This window comes from Pristiophorus japonicus, chromosome 8 (genome assembly GCF_044704955.1).
Source record: "Pristiophorus japonicus isolate sPriJap1 chromosome 8, sPriJap1.hap1, whole genome shotgun sequence".
Classification (NCBI taxonomy): Eukaryota; Metazoa; Chordata; class Chondrichthyes; family Pristiophoridae; genus Pristiophorus; species Pristiophorus japonicus.
The window spans coordinates 76,887,054-76,909,803 of record NC_091984.1 but is presented as its reverse complement, the minus strand read 5'-3'; the positions used below and the strand labels follow the sequence as shown (position 1 = coordinate 76,909,803).

Genomic DNA, 22,750 nt, shown 5'->3' with positions numbered 1-22,750 from the left:
ACCCTCAAGGCCTCCTTGATGGGGTGCAACATCCCCACCAACACCTGGGAGTCCCTGGCCAAAGACCGCCCTAAGTGGAGGAAGAGCATCCGGGAGGGCGCCGAGAGCCTCGAGTCTTGTCGCCGAGAGTATGCAGAAATCAAGTGCAGACAGCGGAAGGAGCGTGCGGCAAACCAGTCCCACCTACCCTTTCCTTCGACGACTGTCTGTCCCACCTGTGACAGAGACTGTAATTCCCGGTTTGGACTGTACAGTCACCTGAGAATTCACTTTTAGAGTGAAGCAAGTCTTCCTCGATTTCAAGGGACTGCCTATGATGAAGTATGAAGACCTGCAAGTAAAGGTTTTGTGATTTTTTGTTTTTTGAACATTTTCTTTTGTGCATTCCGCCCTCCCTAGACCCGACTCCAGCCTCGGCATAACTTTCTCCAGGATTACAATTGCCGCCCAGAATCCTCCCTATCGCCCAGAATCGGCGTGTAACGTTCATTTTTGCCGTCGGGTGCTTTTTTTCCTCCTTTTTTGACCAAAGTTCCGCCCAACGTACCGTCAGGATCTCAGTGGTCTTTTTGATGGTAAATGGGCGGAACTTGCCTTTGATCAATTTCGACCCCTAAGTCTTTAACACTGCAAGAACAAACTGCAAAATGTAAACTGACGCTGCAGTTTCATGGAAGTTTCAATGTCATGACTCATTCCTTTTGAACCTTACTGCCACAGTGTTAATCTTGTTTGTATGAATTTTATAGTTTTCAGTAAAGTGCTTTTGGTTTTTTTTTTAGTTTATTTGATATGGGTATAAAGTAGAACACTACTTTTGCATAGGAAAATAAACACTTTTGAAGCGTTTTAAAGTGCAGTACACATCCATATAAAGTCGGAGGAGGTGGGAAAGAAATACCTGTATTTAAGTAGCTCACTAATCTGCTGGCGAAATCTCTATTTTCATCCTCTCACTAGCAGCACTCAGTTGAAGAGAGAGAGATAGAAACATAGAAAATAGCAGTAGTAAGCCCTTCGAGTCTGCACCGCCATTCAATATGATCATGGCTGATGCTCTATTTCAACACCATATTCCCGCTTTTTCTCCAAACTCCTTGATGCCTTTTGTTTCTAGAAATCTATTTATCTCCCTCTTAAATATATTCAGTGACTTGGCCTCTACAGCCTTCTGTGGTAGAGAATTCCACAGGCTCACCACCCTCTGAGTGAAAAAATTCTCCTCATCTCGGTTCTAAATTTCCTACCTGGTATCCTGAGACTGTGACCCCTTATTCTAGACTTCCCAGCCAGGGGAAACATCCTCCCCGAATCCATTCTATCCTACCCAGTCAGAATTTTATACGTTTCAATGAGATCCCCTCTCATTCTTCTAAACTCTCGTGAATACAGGCCTAGTCGACCCAATCTCTCCTCATACGACAATCCTGCCATCCCAGGAATCAGTCTGGTGAACCTTCGCTGTACTCCCTCTATGGCAAGTATAGAAACATAGAAAATAGGTGCAGGAGTAGGCCATTCGGCCCTTCGAGCCTGCACCACCATTTAATAAGATCATGGCTGATCCTTCCCTCAGTACCCCTTTCCTGCTTTCTCTCCATACCCCTTGATCCCTTTAGCCGTAAGGGCCATATCTAACTCCCTTTTGAATTATATCCAATGAACTGGCATCAATAACTCTTTGCGGTAGGGAATTCCAAAGGTTAACAACTCTGAATGAAGAAGTTTCTCCTCATCTCAGTCCGAAATGGCCTACCCCTTATCCTAAGACTGTGTCCCCTGGTTCTGGACTTACCCAACATCGAGAACATTCTTCCCGCATCTGTCCAGTCCCGTCAGAACCTTATAAGTTTCTATGAGATCCCCTCTCATCCTTCTAAACTCCAGTATATAAAGGCCCAGTTGATCCAGTCTCTCCTCATATGTCAGTCCAGCTATCCCGCGAATCAGTCTGGTGAACCTTCGCTGCACTCCCTCAATAGCAAGAACTTCCTTCCTCAGAGTAGGAGACCAAAGCTGAACACAATATTCCAGGTGAGGCCTCACCAAGGCCCTGTACAACTGCAGTAAGACCTCCCTGCTCCTATACTCAAATCCCCTAGCTATGAAGGCCAACATGCCATTTGCTTTCTTCACCGCCTGCTGTACCTGCATGCCAACTTTCAATGACTGATGTACCATGACACCCAGGTCTCGCTGCGCTTCCCCTTTTACTAATCTGCCGCCATTCAGATAATATTCTGCCTTCGTGTTTTTGCCACCAAAGTGGATAACCTCACATTTATCCACATTATACTGCATCTGCCCACTCACCTAACCTGTCCAAGTTACCCTGCAGCCTCTTAACGTCCTCCTCACAGCTCACACCGCCACCCAGCTTAGTGTCATCTGCAAACTTGGAGATATTACACTCAATTCCTTCATCTAAATCATTAATGTATATTGTAAATAGCTAGGGTCCCAGCACTGAGCTCTGCGGCACCCCACCAGTCACTGCCTGCCATTCTGAAAAGGACCCGTTTATCCCGACTCTCTGCTTCCTGTCTGCCAACCAGTTCCCCCAATACCATGTGCTTTGATTTTGCACACCAATCTCTTGTGTAGGGCCTTGTCAAAAGCCTTTTGATATATCCTTTCTTAGGTAAGGAGACCAAAACTGCACACAATATCCAGGTGCAGTCTCACCAAGGCCCTGTATAACTGCAGTAAGACATCATTGCTCCTGTACTTAAATCCTCTTGCAATGAAGGCCAACATACCCTTTGCCTTCCTAATTGCTTGCTGCACCTGCAGGTTTGCTTTCAATGACTGGTGTACAAAGACGCCTTGCAGCGTCTTTGCATCCTCCTCACAACTCACAATCCCACCTAGTTTTGTGTCATCAGCAAACTTGGAAATATTACATTTGGTTTCCTCATACAAATCATTTATATATATTGTGAATAGCTGGGGCCGAAGCACTGATCCCTGTGGTACCCCACTAGTTACTGCCCGCCACCCCAAAAAAGACCTGTTTATTCCTACTCTCTGTTTCCTGTCAGTTAACCAATTTTCAATCCATGCCAATACATTACCCCCAATTCTCTGTGCTTTAATTTTGCACACTAACCTCTTCTGTGGGACTTTATCAAGGCCTTCTGAAAATCCAAATACACTACATCCACTGGTTCTCCTTTATCTATTCCATCAGTTACATCCTTAAAAAACTCCAGTCGGTTTGTCAAACATGATTTTCCTTTCATAAATCCATGTTGACTTTGTTTAATCCCGTTAATATTATCTAATTGTGCCGTTATCACATCCTTTATAATAAAGTCTAGCATTTTCCCTACTACTGATGTTCGGCTAACCGGTCTGTAGTTTCCCATTTTCTCTCTCGCTCCTTTTTTAAATAGTGCAGTTACATTTGCCACCCTCCAATCTGCAGGAACTGTTCCATAATCTATAGAATTTTGGAAGATGACAACCAATGCATCTACTATTTTCATGGCCACCTCTTTTAGTACTCTGGACTCTGGGATGCAGATCATCAGGCCCTGGGGATTTATTGGCCTTCAGTCCCATTCGTTTCTCCAGCACTATTTTCTTACTAATAATCATTTCCTTTAATTCCTCTTGTTCACTAGACAAGATTTGAGCTTATTTATGTGGCTGGTCTGAGTAAACAGTTCCCATTGTTTGCGCCACCAGCTACTGAATTTTTAACTGGTGACAGCTCCACGATTACAAGGATGCCAGTAAATATTCAACTTTAGCCATTCAGTTCAGCTTATAGTAATTTCCCCTTCTGTTAAATCCTGACCTTAGTGGAATATGTTGCCCATATAAGAGGTTGTTGCCTAAATCCAAAGTTTGATTTCTTAATAAACATTCCGGTGCGCAGTGAGCCTAACATTCTGCTGCTTGCACAAGTAACGGAACAATTTTAACTTAGAAGAAAATGTTCAGTTACAGGAAGCAACAGCAAGTACTAATTAAATAATTTACAGTCACACTAAAAGGACATGATCTTTTCCACATCAGTTTTTTCTTAACCCTTGGTCACAAAGTCCATTTTTAATTTTGTTTTAAAAGCTTACACAAATTAAGTTTTTACCCTTGCCCCCAAAATATAAAACTTTAACAGGAATATAAAGGAAATTCCAATGACATCAAATGAAACATTAACATATAGATTACTAGTAAGTTAATAAAGTAAGAAAGAACAGTATAAAACCACAATTGTTGTACAGAATAAATAATAAGCAACGGGAGATGGATGGATACATATATTTGTGTTGCTTACAAATTCAAAGCTATAAAGTACCTTGTCCCAGGCTTGTTGATGGAATACATTTTTTCAACTCTAGTTAGTGCCCACACATTAAATTTACGTGAGCAATACGTCAAAATCGGAAGAGAGTTCAATGCAATGGTTTTACAGAACTAAAACCAATGGAGTCATTTTGGGGGTTAAAATTCCCTTTGAAAAATCGGGTGGGTTGGGGTCGGGTGGGAGATTAAAAAGTTAAAAAACTGAATCCCGACCCCAACCTGCCCACTTCCGGTTTTAATGGAGGTGGAACGGAGGGAAGGGTGGGGGGGCAGTCAACCCACTCCCAGGAGGTTTGTCTCATATTTAAACATTATAATGAGGCCCCTTGCCTCATGGTGATCCACCATTTTAATTTAACTCTGGCTGGCTGGTTTTCCCAGGCCTCAGGGAACCCCGCCAGCTAAAGGAAGGCAAGGACTGCTGGATCCAGGAGGCAAGTGCCTTTCCACTTACCTGCTGGATCCAGCGGTCCTGCCTTGCCAACGCCCCTGTGATTGAACACCCTTCCGATTTGCCCCTCGACCTCCCCCACGAGGCTTCTGATCAACCCCCACCCCCAAAAGGCCTCTGACCTTCTCCGCCTCCATGATGCGTCCTCCCCCTTCTGGGCCCCGATCCCCTTTCCGGCCTTCCGACCTCCCCCCTCCGGGCCCCAATCCCCCAGCCTCCGAACCTCCCCACTCCAGACTCCAATCAACCACCAGCCTCCCCCCTCCGAACAACCCTCCAGCCTCCCCGCTCCGGACCCCGTTCACCCTCCGGCCCCAATCCCTCCCTGCTCTCTGCAGCCTGGTGCTGCAGGGCTATCCACCCAACAGCCAGCCAGCCTCTCCATCTGGCTGGTTGTGGGCGGGAAACAGTGATTCCAAATACTACTCAGACCCTGGGGATTTCCCGACCGCTTTCTAGCCCCCCTGGACCAGGAGATGGTTGAGCCGATAGTATTTTCTTGCTAATTATCATTTCCTTTAATTTCTCTTGCTCATTAGACCCTTGGCTCCCTAGCATTTCTGGGACGTTATTTGTGTCCTCTTCCGTGAAGACAGAACCGAGGTATTTATTTAATTGTTCTGCCATTTCCTTGTCTCCCATTACAAATTCTCCTGTTTTCTGTCTGGAAAGGACCTACATTTGTCTCCACTAATCTTTTTCTTTTTACATACTTGTAGAAACTTTTGCAGTCGGTTTTTATGTTCCTTGCAAGTTTACTCTCATACTCTATTTTTCCCCTCTTAATCAATCTCTTGGTCCTTTTTTGCTGAATTCTAAACTGCTCCCAATTCTCAGGCTTGCTACTTTTTCTAGCAACTTTGTATAACTCCTCGTTGGATCTAATACTATCCTTAATTTCTTTTGTTAGCCATGGTTGGGCCACTTTTCCTTTTGTGTTTTTACGCTAGAAAGGAATGGTCTGTAGCCCTGTAGGTTACGGCACTTCAAGTGCACTTTTTAAATGGTGAGGGTTTCTGCCTCCACCAACCTTTCAGGCATGAGTTACAGACTTTCCCCACCCTCTGGGTGAAGAAATTTCCCCTCAAATCCCCTCTAGACCTCCTACCAATAATTTTAAATCTATGACCTCTGGTTCTTGACCCCTCTGCTAAGGGAAATAGGTCCGTCCTACCCATTCTTTCTGGGCCCCTCATAATTTTATACACCTCAATAAGGTCTCCCCTCAGCCTCCTATGTTCCAATGAAAACAAACCCAGCCTATCCAATCTTTCCTTATAGCTAAAATTCTCCAGTCCAGGCAACATCCTCGTAAATCTCCTCTGTACCCTCTCTAGTGCAATCACATCTTTCCTGTAATGTGGTGACTAGAACTGCACGCAGTACTCTAGCTGTGGCCTAACTAGTGTTTTATACAGTTCAAGCATAACCTCCCTCCTCTTGTATTCTATGCCTCGACTAATAAAGGCAAGTATTCCGTATGCTTTCTTAACCACCTTATCTACCTGGCCTCCTTCTGTGCTGTAAATTTCTATGATTCTATGAAAATACCTGGACATGCACTCCAAGGTTCCTTTAATCCTCTACATTTTTCAGTGTCCTACCATTTAATGTGTATTACCTTGCCTTGTTAGCCCTCCCCAAATGTATTACCTCACACTTCTCCAGAATGAATTCCATTTGGCACTGAATTCCACTCCCTATGTGTATTCATACAAATACTTTTTCTGGTACATTTTATTGAGCAGCTTAAAAAAGAAAAGTTTTGATTAAAGTTTTCTTAAAAAGTAAGACATTACATGCATTAAATATTAACAAATCGATCTCTATTTACTATACATGTCAATTCACCTTTTCACAGGTATTTTCTCTCTCTCTTGGTGATCAGCCCAGCTGCTTTGTGAATGTTTTTTCCCTGTTAGGTAATACCTATCAAATGGTTAAGGAATAAACATAGGGGAAAATATGAGTTACATTATGAAGAAATATGCTTCGGAGGTTCAAGATCACTACTTCAACATGTACAAACTGCATTTGTGGCAACACTGAACAATTAGATTATCAGTCTGCATCTATACGGTTCATTTTTTTTTAAAGTTCACTAATTCCTCACAGATCTATGTTAATGATCCCAGGAAGGTACCGGATTTAATCCCCAGTCTGTGCTGAGATAGGTAATCCCACCTAGAGCTGATAAATTAGTCTTGATGCTCTTGGGTTAGGGAGGAGAAAGTTAACCAGGATGCTCAATCCCGATTGCTATGCAGCAATTCCTGTTGGAAATGGGAGGAGGGGTGCATAGAATTGGGCCAGGTTGCAATCCCCGCCCCCCACCCCCATGGTTGAATTGCCTGAGAACACTCACTACCCAGACTTACACACGAAGAACAATCATTTGAGTAAAGTACTGGTGGACAACGTGTCCATGGAACCATACTACAAGCAAGGAGTCAATCACTACAGAAAAAGGAGGAAAGGGAAAACTGGCAAGAAAGAGAGAAACAGAAAATGAGACCGAGACTGCCAAATTGTCCATTAGAACAGACAAATTGTCATGAACAGACAGGAAGCCAGCTGCTAACCAACCAATATACTGTGGATATCTGTCCAAGGAATAAATTCCACATGCTTCCAGCTTCATTTCATAGTAGGGCTACTTTGTGGAACAACTTGTAGGAGTGAATAATATGAGGACTTTGGGAGCTTAAAGGAGATAATTTGTAATGCAGGAAAGAAGTTTGGGATTACCTTGCTCACAGAGATAATTTAGAGTAAGATGATGATTTGGCTGAAGAGGTAAAGAGACAATTTTTTGGGTTATCAAGTCCAAATTTCCGAACACATGATCGGGTCATTATTGCACCATCTGCACCGATTCTCAGAGTGAGGTTTTGTACAGGGAAGCGACAGGGTTGGAAACTGTGATGGCACGAGAGCATTAAAAGCGGTGGCAAGCTGTTGAGCAGATCAACAGAGATGGCAGCATCTTACTGGACGGAGGGCCAAAGGAGGGGGAGTTGAGAGCTGGAGATGGTTGAGCCGATAGTATTTTTTCCAGCAGAGCAGGGTGATGGTAGTGGGGTGGGGCAGAAGAGGGGTTTTGGATAGCAAGAGAGATGAGGAAGGGCTCGGAAATAACTAGCTCAATGGCGTAGACCTCAGAGATGTCAAGCTCACATTTAATGCTGAGGTCAGGAGGGTGGTCATGGAAAAGCAGAGTTGACATGCTGGGTGGAATTAAGTGAGGCAGAGGAATGGGAAATTAGGGGGAGGGGAACTTACGATGACGGCTAAAATCATTTAGAATCATTAGGTACAGAGGTGAAATAGAGAAATACAAAGTTTGAAATTGGAGAGGCAGAGAGGTTGTAGTTGTATTAAAGGAAAAAGAGTAACTTCCAAACATAACTACATCTGACTTTAGTGGTAATCAATCTGTACAATGTCACCAATGATAAGGATACTCTTCTTCCTGTAACATTTTCTCAATTGCTGCTCTATTTTCTTCACTGAGAGTGCTATCCAAAGTCCAGGACTGTAAAAAGAAAGATAGATTAAAACACAATACACTCAGAAAATTTATCCTTCAACCAACACCAAATGATCTGGTCATTTATTTCAGTACTGTTTGTGGGAGCTTGCTGTGCGCAAGTTGGCATCTGCGTTTCCCTACATTACAACAATGATTACACTTCAAAACAACTTCATTGGCTGTAAAGCACTTTGGTACGTCCTGAGATCACGAAATGTGCTAATATAAATCTGAGTTCTTTCTGCTGTTTATCACATTTCAGGATCTATTCACCATTTTCCCAGGGCTTAAAGGGTTCAATTATGAGGACAGGTTGCATGAACTGGGCTTGTATTCCCTCAAGTTTAGACGGTTGAGGGGTGATCTAGTTGAGGTGTTTACAATGACAAAAGGATTCGATAAGGTAGATACAGAGAGACTATTTCCTCTGATAGCAGAATCTAGAATAAGCCATTTAGGAATGAAATCAAGAAGCACTTTTTCACACAAATAGTGGAAATCTGGAATTCGCTTGCCCATAAGCGGGGGGGGGATGCTGGGTCAAATGAAATTTTGAAGACTGAGGTCAACAGATTTTCACTAGGTAAGGGTATCAAGGGATATGGATCAAATGTAGTAAATGGATTTAAGTTACAGATCAGCTATATCTAATTGAATGGTGGAACTGACTTAAGGGGGTGAACACAGAACACAGAAAGAAATTGGAAGAATAGGGTTACTTTTAATGTTGGGTTTTTAAAAGCATAGTGTTGAAATTGGATTTGGCCCAAAAACGGGTGCAGGAATCACGTAAAATTCGTGCTGCCTGGTAATTAGAATTATAGCAGCACACAGCCCAGCGGTGATCGCGCTGCTGACTGGCTGTGCGCTCACCAGGGGGCAGACTTTCATGATGTTCACGCGAGGTTAGCTTTACTTAAAAGTAGCCTGCACCTCTTAAAGGCAGCCTGCACCTCTTAAAGGTGAGCTGTCTTCTGGTGATCAACATTTTTTCAACTGTTTCAGTACAAACCAAAATGGCTCAACAGGCCAAAGGGCACCCAGGATCTTGGATGCAGCACTCAAGATCTTTGTGCAGAGGGTGAATACTCGAAGAGAGGTCCTCTACCCACAGGGGTCAGGATTCCCTCCAGAAACACTGCAAGAAGGATGTGGGACCAGATCGCCGAGGTGGTCACTGCCAGTAGTATCACCCCGGATGTGGCTCCAATGCCCAAAAAAGCTTCATGACCTCAGATCCGTGGTCGTCAGTGGGTGCATCTTCAAAAGCCGTCTCCTACCTACTGCAACATGAGCCTCACACACTGCTCAATACACCACACCCACATCACTCACCTACCAAACACAAAGCACACCTCACATTCCTAGCTTCACCTCAGCCTCACACACTTACCACTGCTGTAAGACTCACACCCACATCTCACAGTTTGAACACACTGCCAGCTATTCAACCATGACAGTCACATCACCAAAAAACATTACACCACACTCACTGACACACTTCCCTTTCTCTTGCAGAAAAAGATGCAATAACCAGTGCCAGCAGAACACGGGGGACAGGCACGCCTGCATCACCTCACACCCATGGAGGAGACGGTGTTGGCCATTCTTGGCAGGGGCTTAGCTGAGCCCCTGGCCAGCGGTGGGGCTGAACGAATACAAGATGCCGATATCCTCATACGTTATCTTCCTTCTCACATCCCACTTCCCCTCATCCCACAATCTCTTCTGATTTACAAGCTGCACATGATGTAAGCCTGCACCTCGTGTTTCCACCGCCCCCCTCCCCTCATCACAACCCTACCCTTGTGCTTTTCTCATTCCAGACACCCAAGAAATCCAGCCTGCCCAGCCAGTAGTTGAACAAGAGGGAGAGAAGAGTGAAGGAGACGAAACGCCGGCACTCGATTTCACACTCTCAGTCACCAGCTCAGATACTGACACTGCGTGTACTTTAGAGGATAGTTCTGCACGAGGTGAGGCACCGGGCACGAGTGGGTTGCTACCAGATCCCTGGACAGCAAGGTCGCACACTTGTTCTGCTGCACAGGACTCAGATGAAGACTTGGTGAATTTGCAGGCCTGCCAGAATGCAATGTCAAGGAGCATGGTGGAGTCCAGCTCCAGCCTTGCACAGGGCTTTGGGCAAAGCCTGGACCCCATCCTTTCCAGTGTGGAAGGGGTGGGCAGATCCATTAATGCACTTGTGGACCCAACCATCATGCCGCATTTGATAGCCAAAGTCTCCACTTCCATTACAGCACAAGCAGAAGCCAATCAAAATACGATAGCTGCAACGGAAGCTCAGCTTGCTGCCACGCAAGCACAGACAACTGCCATCAAGGCTGGTTTTACCAGTGTTGAAAGGGGTTTGCAGAGTTTTACAGCAGTGCAGCAGTCTATACTCCAGCAGATTACTAAGATTGCTGAAGCACTGCCCCGGGGGAGTGGCAACGGATCCGTGGAGGACAGCCTTGCTGTCCTCTCTCAGGGTGACAGCATTCATCCTCCCTCCACTGTCACTCTGCCCCTGCCCTTCCTGTTACCTGTCAGACAGCCATCCAGTCTGTCCAGACTGCTGTTGCCTATGCAGAGGTGATGCAATCCGAAGCCGGGCCTACTAGGTCCAGAGCTCCTCAAAATCGTCCTGCAAGGCCATCTGCAGTCTCCGCCACTGAGAGTCAGCAGCCTTCCATCAGCCATGCTGCAGCCACTGCCATAGCACTGCATAGGAGCACCAGGAATACACAAGGCACACACAAGACAGGCACTAAGGGAATGCACAAGGGTGATTAAACAAGATAAACATAGTGAGAGAGGAAGTATGAAGAGGCTTAGCAGCTTTGAAAGTGGATAAATCTCCAGGCCCGGATGAAATGTATCCCAAGCTGTTAAGAGAAGCAAAAGAGGTAAGAGCAGAGACTTTGACCACCATTTTCCAACCATCATGCCGCTCTGACTACAGGTGTGGTGCTAGAGAACTGGAGGACTGCTAATATTGTACCTTTGTTTAAAAAGGGAGAAAGGGATATAAGAGCATAAGAAATAGGAGCAGGAGAAGGCCAGGCGGCCCCTCAAGCCTGTTCCACCATTTAATACAATCATGGCTGATCCAATCATGAACTCTGGTCCACTTCCCCGCCCGCTCTCCATAACCCCATATTCCATTATTGTTTAAGAAACTGTCTATTTCTGTCTTAAATTTATTCAATGTCCCAGCTTCCATAGCTCTCTGAGGCAGCGAATTCCACAGATCCACAACCCCCAGAAGAAATTTCTCCTCATTTCAGTTTTAAATGGGCGGCCCCTTATTCTAAGATCATGCCCTCTAGTTCTAGTCTCCCCCATCAGCGGAAACATCCTCTCTGCATCCACCTTGTCAAGCCCACTCATAATCTTATACGTTTTTGACAAGATAGACCGAGTAATTACAGGTCAGTTAGCCTAACCTCGGTGGTGGAAAAATTATTGGAAAAAATCCTGAGGAACAGGATAAATCTTCATTTGGAAAGACATGGATTAATCAAGGACAGTCAGCATGGGATTTGTCAAGGAAAAGTCGTGTCTGATTAACTTGATTGAATTTTTCAAGGAGATAACCAGGAGGGTCGATGAGGCAGTGCGTATGATGTAGTGTAAATGGATTTTACCAAAGCTTTTCATAAGGTCCCACATGACAGACTGGTCATGAAAGTAATAGCCCATGGGATCCAGGGCAAAGTGGCAAGTTGGATCCAAAATTGGTTCGGAGGCAGGAAGCAAAGGGTAATGGCTGATGGATGTTTTTGTGATTAGAAGGCTGTATCCAGTGGGGTTCCACAAGGCTCGGTGCTAGGTCACTTGCTTTTTGTGGTATATATCAATGAATTGGACTTAAATGTTGGGGGTATGATTAAGAAGTTTGCAGATGACACTAAAATAGACTCTGTGGTTAATGAAGAAGAAAGCTACGGACTGCAGGAAGATATCAATATATTGGGCAGAACAGTGTTAAATGGAATTTAATTTGGATACGTGTGAGGTAATGCATTTGGGGAGGTCGAACAAGGCAAGGGAATACACATTAAATGGTATGACCCTGAAAAGTGTAGAGGAACAAAGGGACCTTGGAGTGCAGGTTCACAGATCGCTGAAGTAGCAGGCCAGGTAGATAAGGTGGTTAAGAAGGCATATGGAATACTTGCCTTTATTAGTTGAGGCATGGGATACAAGAGAAAGGAGCTTATGCTTGAACTGTATAAAACACTGGTTAGGTCGCAGCTGGAGTACTGTGTGCAGTTCTGGCCATCACATTACAGGAAAGATGTGATTACACTGGAAAGGGTGCGGAGAAGATTTACAAGACTGGAGAATTTTGGCTATGAGGAAAGATTGGAGATGCTGGGTCTGTTTTCTTTGGAACAGAGGAGACTGAGGGGAGACCTGATTGAGGTGTATAAAATTATGAGGGGCCTGGACAGAGTGGATAGGAAGAACCTGTTTCTCTTGGCAGAGGGATCAGCAACCAGGGGACATAGATTTAAAGTAATTGGGGGGAGGTTTAGAGGAGATATGAAGGAAAACTTCTTCACCCAGAGGGTGTGGGGTTCTGGAACTCACTGCCTGAAAGGGTGGTAGAGGCAGAAACCCTCACCACATTTAAAAGATACTTGGATATGCACTTAAAGTACTGTAACCTACAGGGCGATGGACCAAGAGCTGGAAAGACGGATTAGGCTGGATAGCTCTTAAGTCGGCTGGCGCAGACGCGATGGGCCAAAATGGCCTCCTTTCGTGCTGTAAATTTCTATGATTCTATGGTTAGTTAATTTTTTTTATGGATAGATGTATAAAGTTGGATAGGAATGTTTGCTTTGTGGTGGCGTGTATTTCAGCATTGTGGCCAAGAGGTCAGTTACAGAGGAAGGTAAGGTGTGGGACAAATGTTGAATGGGGAATTGGGGTTGCGTTCACTGGTACAAGCAGATGATTCGATCCTGGATATCCTGGCCAGAAAGGGGCAGCTTCCTTCCTTCTGCTCTTCCTCCTCTTCTTCTTCTGCTTCCTCCCTTCCTCCTCTGCCAGCAGCTGTTGTCTCTGCTCCATCTCCATGTCATGCTGCAGTCCAAGGGGGACTGCAACTAGATCCCCCAACACTGGGAGAAAGTGGTGTTCTCAGATACCTTCCAGAGCCAACGCCTTACAAACGTCCAGCAGCACTCCTTGCACACTTTAACAACTTTTTAAATGTCTTACAGCAAACCACTACTTAAATACATTCCACAGCAAATTTCCAAAAGCAAAAAGCAACTTACTTCAAAGTTGTGCGTGTCTCTTTAAGTACCGCTTTGTCATGCTTTGGAGAGGGCGTACAGTTGAGCGACAATATCCAAAATAGCAGGTTGTGTGTCAAATCAGCATTACACACTGACTGACATCACGATCTGCCTCATTTGCCTTGTTCTGCTGAACGCAGGGAATGGCTGCGCTACTCATCTGCCCAAAATGGCGACTGGTGCGACCTGTGCTATAAGTGAGGCCGCCGCCATTTTTCTGCCAAAACTGGCCTTAAATGCCGGTGCTGAGAGGGGGAATTTTGCACCCATAGTGTATTTAGATAAGTTAACAAAGGGTCAATCGGCTCCTTGAGCCTGCTACGCCATTCAATAAGATCATGGCTGATCTGATAAAGGACTCAGCTCCACTTCCCTGCCCGCTCTCCATAACCCTTTACTCCCTTATCGCTCAAAAATCTGTCGATCTCCACCTTAAATATATTCACAGCCTTCACAGTTTTCTGGGGCAGAGAATTCCAGAGATTTACAACCCTTTGAGAAGAAAAAAATTCTCATCTCAGTTTTAAAAGGGCAGCCCCTTATTCTGAAACGATGTCCTAGTTTTAATTTCCCTGATGTGGAAATATCCTCTCTGCATCCACCTTGTCGAGCCCCCTCATTATCTTATGTTTCAATAAGATCACCGCTCATTCTTCTGAACTCCAATGTGTATAGGTCCAACCTACTCACCTACTCAACCTATCCTCATAAGTCAACCCCCTCATCTCCAGAATCAACCTAGTGAACCTTCTCTGAACAGCCTCCAATGCAAGTATATCTTTTCTTAAATACGGAGACCAAAACTGTACGCAGTACTCCAGTTGTGGCCTCACCAATACCCTGTACAGATGTAGCAGGACTTCTCTACTTTTATACTCTATCCCCCTTGCAATAAAGGCCAACATTCCATTTGCCTTCCTGATTACTTGCTATACCTGCATACTAACTTTTTGTGTTTCATGCAGAGGGACCTCCCAGGTCTCTCTGTCCTGTAGCACTTTTGCAATTTTTCTCCATTTAAATTATAATTTGCTTTTCTATTATTTCTGCCAAAGTGGATAAACTTCACATTTTCCCACATTATACTCCATCTGCCAATTTTTTGCCCACTCACTTAGCCTGTCTATATCCCTTTGCAGATTTTTTGTGTCCTCCTCACAACTTGCTTTCCCACCCATCTTTGCATCATCAGCAAACTTGGCTACATTACACTCGGTCCCTTCGTCCAAGTCATTTAATATAGATTGTAAATAGTTGAGGATCCTGCATCGATTCCTGCGACACCCCACTAGTCACTGTTTGCCAACCGGAAAATGACCCATTTATCCCAACTCTGTTTTCTATTAGTTAGCCAATCCTCTATCCATGCTAATATATTACCCCCAACCGCGTGAGCTTTTATCTTATGCAGTAACCTTTTATGTGGCAGCTTATCGAATGCCTTCTGGAAATCCAAATGCACCACATCCACTGGTTCCCCCTCATCCACCCTGCTCATTACAACCTCAAAGAACTCCAGCAAATTTGTCAAACATGATTTCCCTTTCATAAAACCATGCTGACTCTGCTTGATTGAATCATGCTTTTCCAAATGTCCTGCTACTGCTTCCTTAATAATGGACTCCAGCATTTTCCCAATGAGAGATGTTAGGCTAACCGGTCTAGAGTTTCCTGTTTTTTGTCTGCCTCCTTTTTTAAATAGGGGTGTTACATTTGTGGTTTTCCATCTGTTGGGACCGCCCCAGAATCCAGGGAATTTTGGTAGATTATAACCAATGCATCCACTATCTCTGCAGCCACTTCTTTTAAGACTCTAGGATGCAGGCCATCAGGTCCAGGGGACTTGTCCGCCTTTAGTCCCATTATTTTACCTCGTACTATTTTTATTTGTGATAGTGATTGTATTACGTTCTTCCTATAGCCTCTTGATTATCCACTATTGGGATGTTTTTGTACATGTGAGTGCTTTCACTGAGACGAAGAGGTTAGTGATGCTGGAAGATAGGTAGAAGTCATCTTGTTTAAATTAAGACAACCCACTGCTGTGGGATAGTGCGTTATGTTGTTAATTTTGCATTATTACAGGAGCATAAATTGTATTAAGTGAGTCCAATAACTACTACTGGCTTTGCCTCATCAAGCATTTACTTAGGCTGTCTTTTGAGATATTGAAGCAGCAAACATGCAAAAGACATGATTATCGGTCAAGAACACGAGACACTCCTCGAATTACCCTCTCAAACAAGTAGATATATGGCATATTGCACTGTGAGTCAACTCCCACAAAAGTTAAACTGCTTACAGGCTATCTATGGCAGACCCAAATTTGTAACACTACTGAAGAACTAGGGGCCCGAAATTGGTCGATACATAAGGTCCGCCCATTTCTCGCCGGTATGCCGGCGGTGCATCGTTTCAAACCGCCGACATACTGCAGAGACCGAAGAGGACAACATTTTTTCGGCGTTATGTCGGCGGTATGCCAGCAGTCTGCGGCGGTCGATATGCAACCTAGTAGTTGATCCAGATCGACTTTCTCTTCGGTGGACAGTGCGGCACTGAACTGCACATGCGCGATTTTTCCCCCCCGTTTTTTTCACAGAAGCGTTTTACCCGTGATTTTGGGGATCAGGGGTTACCAGCGCATGCGCAGTGACTTGAAGAGGCGAGAGAGAGACTGTGAGAAGGAGCAGCAAGCTAGTCGACGGGTAGTTAGCTACAGATTGCAGAGTTAAAAAACATTCCTAACAACTAATAATTCTACAGTTTGAAGAATAAGACATATTTTACAAAGCAAAAATCATAACAGAAATATAATGGAAATGTTAAAAAAAATAAAAATGCAGGAATATTGAAAAGGACGGGAGGTTGAGGGCGCCCGCCTTCGACGAGATGGACTTACCGGCCCTTCTCGGGCATATAATAGAGGTACTCCGAGCTAACGAAGGGTGGTCGTGGAAAGCCCTCCCCTCCCCCAAGGAGTATAACAGGATATGGACGAGATTGGGGAGGCTGTGTCCTCCAAAAGTACCATGGTATACAATGGGGAAAGGTGCCGCAAGAGCTGGAACGACCTGGTGAGGGTAGCAAAAGTAATGATTTTATTTACGCACCACCCCCACCCCACCCCCCCCTCCCCATGTGCTATGTACCATGTAAATGTAGGTTCCGTGTCACATGGATGATGTTATTTATCTTAAGGTTACGGCGATGTATTCGTGCTTTCAGGCAATGACAAGAGGATAGAAACATAGAAATCTACAGCGCAGGAGACCATTCCGGCCCATCATGTCCACGCCGGCTGACAAAGAGCCGCACAGCCCTCGGTCAGTGGCCCTAAAGGTTACATATAAACCCATGAACAATGAACAATGGCGGATAGGCAAAGAACACCCAGCCTAACCAGTCCGCCTAACACAACTGCGATACTCCTTATTCTGAAACATTCTACACTCCACCCAATCGAAGCCATGCGATCTCCTGGGAGAGGCAAAAACCAGATTAAAAACCCAGGCCAGTTTAGGGAGAAAATAAATCTGGGAAAATTCCTCTCCGACCCATCCAGGCGATTGAAACTAGTCCAGGAGATCACCCTGGCTGTATTCGATTCCCTGCAGTACTTACCATTATATCTGCGCCAGCCAATAAAAGGTTATCCAGTCTAGTCCCAATTACCAGCTCTAGGTCCGTAACCCTGCAGGATGCGGCACTTTAACGCCGTATTTTTTTTTAATGTGTGTGTGACCCTGTGTATCTGCGATGTTAAACGGATTGAAGATTTTTACTCCAATTTACTTTACTTTCTGCAGAAGACGACATTTGCAATAGCAGTCGATCAGCGGTGTACGGGTTTGGTGGGGGGGGGGGGGCGGACTCACAACCCAGGGGCCTCTGACTGACATTGAGATCCGTGCCCTGTCCCTGGTTAGGGATAGCAACCGTGCCACCACTGGCATTGGAGCTGACCCACTCACACAGAATGTTCAGTGGAATACAATCCAGTCTGTGTTGTGGTCCTCTCATGTCATGTAATGTAACTGCAATGTTGGCCTGATGTAATGTAAGTTTATTGTACTGTAATGTTGGCCTGATGTAATGCAATGTAATGTAATTTTATTGCACTGTAATGTTGGCCTCATGTTATGTACTGCAATGTTGGGGGCATGTAACGCAATGCATATATGTATTGTCTCTCTGCGATATGCAATGCAGTACTGCAGCAGTGGTGGACATTTAAGTAAGATTGCGATAAGTCACTTACTATGTACTCATGTAACCCTGACCCCTCCCCTGGTGCCAAGCTTTTTAAAATGTTTTTTTGTACTTCCAGACTCAGATGATTCTGGCCACACCAACACAGACGACAGGCCCACTGTTTCCACCTCAGGCGTCACCCAGCCCTCTCCCGACTTCACCCTTAGCAGAGATGAGGAAGAGGAAGAAAAGCCACTGATCCTGCAGCCAGTGGAGGTGGAGGTGGGGGTGGAGACGGAGGAGGATACACCAGCTCCATGTGGGACAGCTGGAACATCCTCCACCACTGAGTCTGTATTCAGGGGATTCCCCCATAGCTCCTCTGATTCTGTGGGAACAAGCGGTGCGCAGCAAGGCACCCCCAGTGTTGCAGCGCCTTTGCCACAGCGACGGAGGTTGGTGCAGAAAAGGTTGGTTTCTGTAGGCGTGTACCAGGACATGGTGCATTTGTCACAGGCCAGCGTTGACATAGGTCGCGAGCTACTCAAGGCCATGACTACGAAAGCCACAAACATTGTGGCTCTATCAGAGCGGCAGTCAGAGGATATGTCGCATATGATCACCGCGATGTAGCGGACCACCGATGCGGTCGAAGCCATGTGGCAATTGATGGGAACGGGACATGGCACAGACCCCCCGTCCCCCGTCCCATCGTAGGCAGGTCGACAGCACCTGAGGGTGGGGAGATGACATCATCTTCTAGCCCTGAAGCTGCGGCTTCCACATCACGAGCTTCTCCTGAGGCCCCATTTATTGCGCCTGCAATGTCTGACCCCCGACAGCAACAGCACTCGGGGTGTGGTACTGCATGCCGGCTTTGTACCAGCACGGGGAGGTCCGGGCTCAGGGGCAGTGGAAAAGGGAAGGGCGGTAATAAGAAAGGGGGGGGAGGGGAATAGTCCCAAGGGTGGTGTAGCGTGCGGTCGAGGACAAGGCCGAGGACAGTAAAAGGTCTTTTTGTTGTACTTGTTCATTGAATAATTGGTTTGATTTGTAAAAGTTTATTAAAGTTGTAAAGGTTTTGTTAAAATTGTTAAAGTTGTTAAAGTTGTTATGGTTGTTTTATAGTTATAAGTTTTACAAAGTTTTAAAATTGTTGTATATTTGAGATTTTTACATAAATGTTTGAATTGAATTTAAGCACTCTTGTAGTGTCAAACTTTTGGGGTAAGTCATCAGGGTCCCAAAACACAGCTCTCCACATTCAAGCAAAGCGTTCATTTATGAGCTGCTGATTTAACAATTTTGCAGTCGCATACGCTCCGCGTGCCCTCCCCTGTGGTGTTGGGGGGGGGAGGGGGATATGTCATGGGTTCATCTGAAAGCTCCTCCTCCCCCTCATTTTCCTCTTCTTCCTCCTCCGTTCCCTGCACTCTCTCCTCAGGCGGTCCCACAGTCCCCTGTGGCAATTCCTGTCCCTGCATGATTGCTAAATTATGCAACATGCAGCACACACTTTGAACTGAGCAACCAGCTCAGGGTGATATTGCAGCTTGCCTCCTGAGTGGTCCAAGCATCGAAAGCGCTGCTTCAGCACTCCAATTGTATTTTTGATTATACAGGGTATTACGTGTGGCTATATGGCTCTTATTATATCATTGCTCGGCTTCTGCATGAGGGTTCTGCAGGGGGGGTCAAGAGCCCTGTGGCGAGGCCACACCCTTTGTCCCCCAGCATCCAGCATTTACCTTGTGGCTCAGACTTAAACAGGTCAGACACAGTGCTCTCACGCAAGATGTGCGCATCATGGATGCTCCCTGGAAAGTTGGCATTCACTGCCATTATGCGCTGTGTATGGTCGCATATGAGCTGCACCTTGAGGGAGTGAAATCCCTTGCGGTTTCGGTACACCTCCGCTTCCTGTAATGGTGCTCGCAGGGCAATATGGGTACAGTCAACAGCACCCTGCACCTTGGGGAAACCGGCAATTCATGCAATCCCAAAGCCCTCTCTCTGTGCCTCCCTGGTCATTGGGAAGTTTATAAATTCCATCCGGCGTGCATGCAGTGCTTCGGTTACCTGTCGAATGCACCGATGAGTAACGTACTGAGAAATAGAGCATATGTCCCCAGCTGATGCCTGAATAGAGCCACATGCATAAAAGGAAAGTGCCGCAGTCACCTTCATCTCGACAGAGAGTGCAGTAATGTTGCTAGTACTGTGCTGCAGGTCTGCCTTAATGAGCTGAAAAATCTCATTGATCACTTCTTTTCGGAAGCACAGCCATCGAACACATTGTCGATCTGTCAAGTCCAAGTATGAACGCTTCTCCCTGAAAATCCTTTGGGGGTAAGGCCTCCGCTTCTTCATCAGTCTGCGACCTCCTCCATTACCCTTATAACTCTGTTCAATAAACCTTCTCACATCTGGTTCCTCCATTAGACAGGTTGTCAGCAATACAGGCTGAGATAGTACAGGCCCCATGTTTTAAAAATCTCCATAATATTTTTTGATGAAAAAAAATAACGAAAATACCTTTTCGACTCTAAATTGCACTGTAAAATCCCTGTTCACCTCAGAAATACAGAGGTGCTGCTTCAGCTGACAGTTCCCAATTTCCAAAATGGCGGCTCCGTGCACTCTGCCCACTTAACATCGTGTAAAACCACCTTTTCCAGGACAGTATGCACTGGTATGTCGGCGGTATGCGATGAAAATCGGACTTTTTGGGCGGTATGCGGGCGGTCCTGCACGACGGATGGTATGCATACCGCTCGGCGGTATGTCAATGATGAATATTCTGCAGAGCAGTATGTAGGTGTTTCTTGACCAAAATCGCCTTTTTGGGCAGTACTCGGGTGGTATGTCGACCAATTTCAGGCCCTAGGTGTTCTCAACTCTCAGACTGGCATACAAGCTGGATTGCTGAATTTGGTAACTTTGGTTTGTCAAAAGTTGCACTTGTTGAAAACAAACTGGTGCTTCACAGGAAATTAAATTTTTATACTTATAAAGTTTGTATATATTTAAAGCGATCCGCCACAGTGCTGAGTTTTAAGACTTACCAAAAAGCCATTGTTACTCCTCCAGGAGGAATCCAGGTAATGGTCCTGCAGGAAACCAGGAACTGTGCCAGTGTCCTCACTTAAAACAGAAACAAATCAGTTTTTGATTCATTCAGAACCACAAATTTTAAAAAAATGAATCCTGAATCAATGACCCCAATCTTTCCTGGGACGGATTTTTAAGCGGATGGGGAGAGGTGGTGTTCTGGTCAGAAGCCTTGGTTTCCCCAAATGCTGTGGAGATTCAACTGTTTCTCCCCCCACCCCCGCCCCCCCAAACAGGATACCTGCCCGGAAGCCAGCCAGGCTTAGCTTCCTGTTGTTTGGGAACGCTGCAGAAGAGGCCACAGCCGAGAAGAAGGTAGATATCCTGCTGCTGCAGTAGAGAACCCGAAGGGGTGTGTGGGTACACATCAGGGGCAAAACTGGGGGGCGGGTGGTGATGATGATCATGGGAAGGGGGTTCAGTGATCTCGGCAGGGGCAGGGAGGAGAGGAGGTTAGTGATCGATTACATCCAAAGTTGTGAATCCCTGGACCCAATTTTTGGCAGGAAATCCCAGTGGTCATCTGTGTGTAGACTTTGCAATATGGCTCAAATTACAGAACACAACTCAGTTCCCAAACAATGACATTTCCAGTGACAGTAATGTATTTTGTGATACAAGGGGTTTTTTTTTTGCTTGAAACTTATGCTTTATTTCATTCCCTTGCTTGCTTTCTTGACCTTTATCCTTGGCTGAGCGATACCACTTTTGCCTGAGTCAGACGGGTTGAAGCCAGACCCGGGACTTGAACACAAACATGAGCTGTCAAGTCAGTCCTGCACTGTCGGCTGTGCGGCCTTTCGGATGAACTGCGGCACTGTCTGCCCTCTCGGGTGGATATAAATGATCCCATGGCACTCAGGGATGTTCTCCCGTGAATATTTATTCCTCAGCCAGCACCAGAAACCGATTATCCCATCATTTTAAATCATTGCTTTTGGTAGGAACTCGCAGTGCGCAAATTGGCTGCGGCAGTTCGTACACAACAAACAGGGACTACACACTTCAGTGGCCGGGAAACGCTTTGGGAAAATCCAAACCTCTTCCTGTGGGTTTGACTGTTGAAAATATGAAATCCACATCCATTCATTTGAATTAGTTTGCAACGTACATCGTTTTCCCCTACAGTGAAAAAGCCGCTGCTTGCAGTGGTTTGTGTTGAACAACCCTGGCAGTGACAGGCCGTTTACTGAGCACAACAAACGGGAACCCCGGCTATCACATTCACACACACACACAGGCGGCCAGCCAGCGGCTACAAACAGGCCGAAGCTTCTCGCCTGCCTGTCCCCGCGGACCGTTCGAGTGGAGAGCAGCGCCTCCCCCGGCCTCCTCTTACCCTAGGCTCAGCTCTGCTCCATCTCCTTCAATATCCACCTCCGCCTCCTCCGCCATATTGCCCCGGCAACAACGTCCCTTCCGGCATCAGCCCGTCACTTCCCTGCGCTTGCCTGGCGCCCCCGACAGGCTGTCCGCCGCGTCGCGCAGGTTTACTGCAGCACTCGCAGCCTTGTCCGCGCACCTCACTCACTTAGGGACTTTCATAGAATTTTTAAAAAAAATGTGCCGTTTCACCCCAGAATCCATCAAAAAATCCCAATCTTTCAACTTTATTTTTAATTGGTACTATACCTGAATATTTTATTTGTTTTTTTTAAACGTATTAAAAGCTGCAAAAGCCCATGTCAGAGTACGAGGCTGGCCAGACTGACTGGTCAATCAACAGTGCCCTGGAGGACTGTGGGTGAAGGTGCAGCGAATGAGGGTACGGGGCCCAGAAGAGCAGAGGGCCCAGGGGCAGCACAGGCCAGCCCACACTGCGATGTGTGCGCA

At 45.8% G+C, this 22,750-nt stretch overlaps 1 protein-coding gene across 2 annotated transcripts in view; it reads right to left on the bottom strand.

Moving 5' to 3' along the window:
- mysm1 (Myb-like, SWIRM and MPN domains 1) overlaps positions 1-22,327 on the bottom strand; it is a 107,423-nt gene extending 85,096 nt beyond the window's left edge. For both annotated transcript variants that reach the window (XM_070886942.1, XM_070886943.1), the window contains exons 1-4: positions 22,257-22,327; positions 20,872-20,950; positions 8,230-8,300; positions 6,617-6,694 (exon numbers count right to left, since the gene is read on the bottom strand). In XM_070886942.1, the coding sequence (XP_070743043.1) occupies positions 6,617-6,694; positions 8,230-8,300; positions 20,872-20,950; positions 22,257-22,312 (284 nt within the window). In that variant the 5' untranslated portion in view covers positions 22,313-22,327. The remainder of the gene's footprint in view (positions 1-6,616; positions 6,695-8,229; positions 8,301-20,871; positions 20,951-22,256) is intronic.
- Positions 22,328-22,750: the final 423 nt, after the last annotated feature.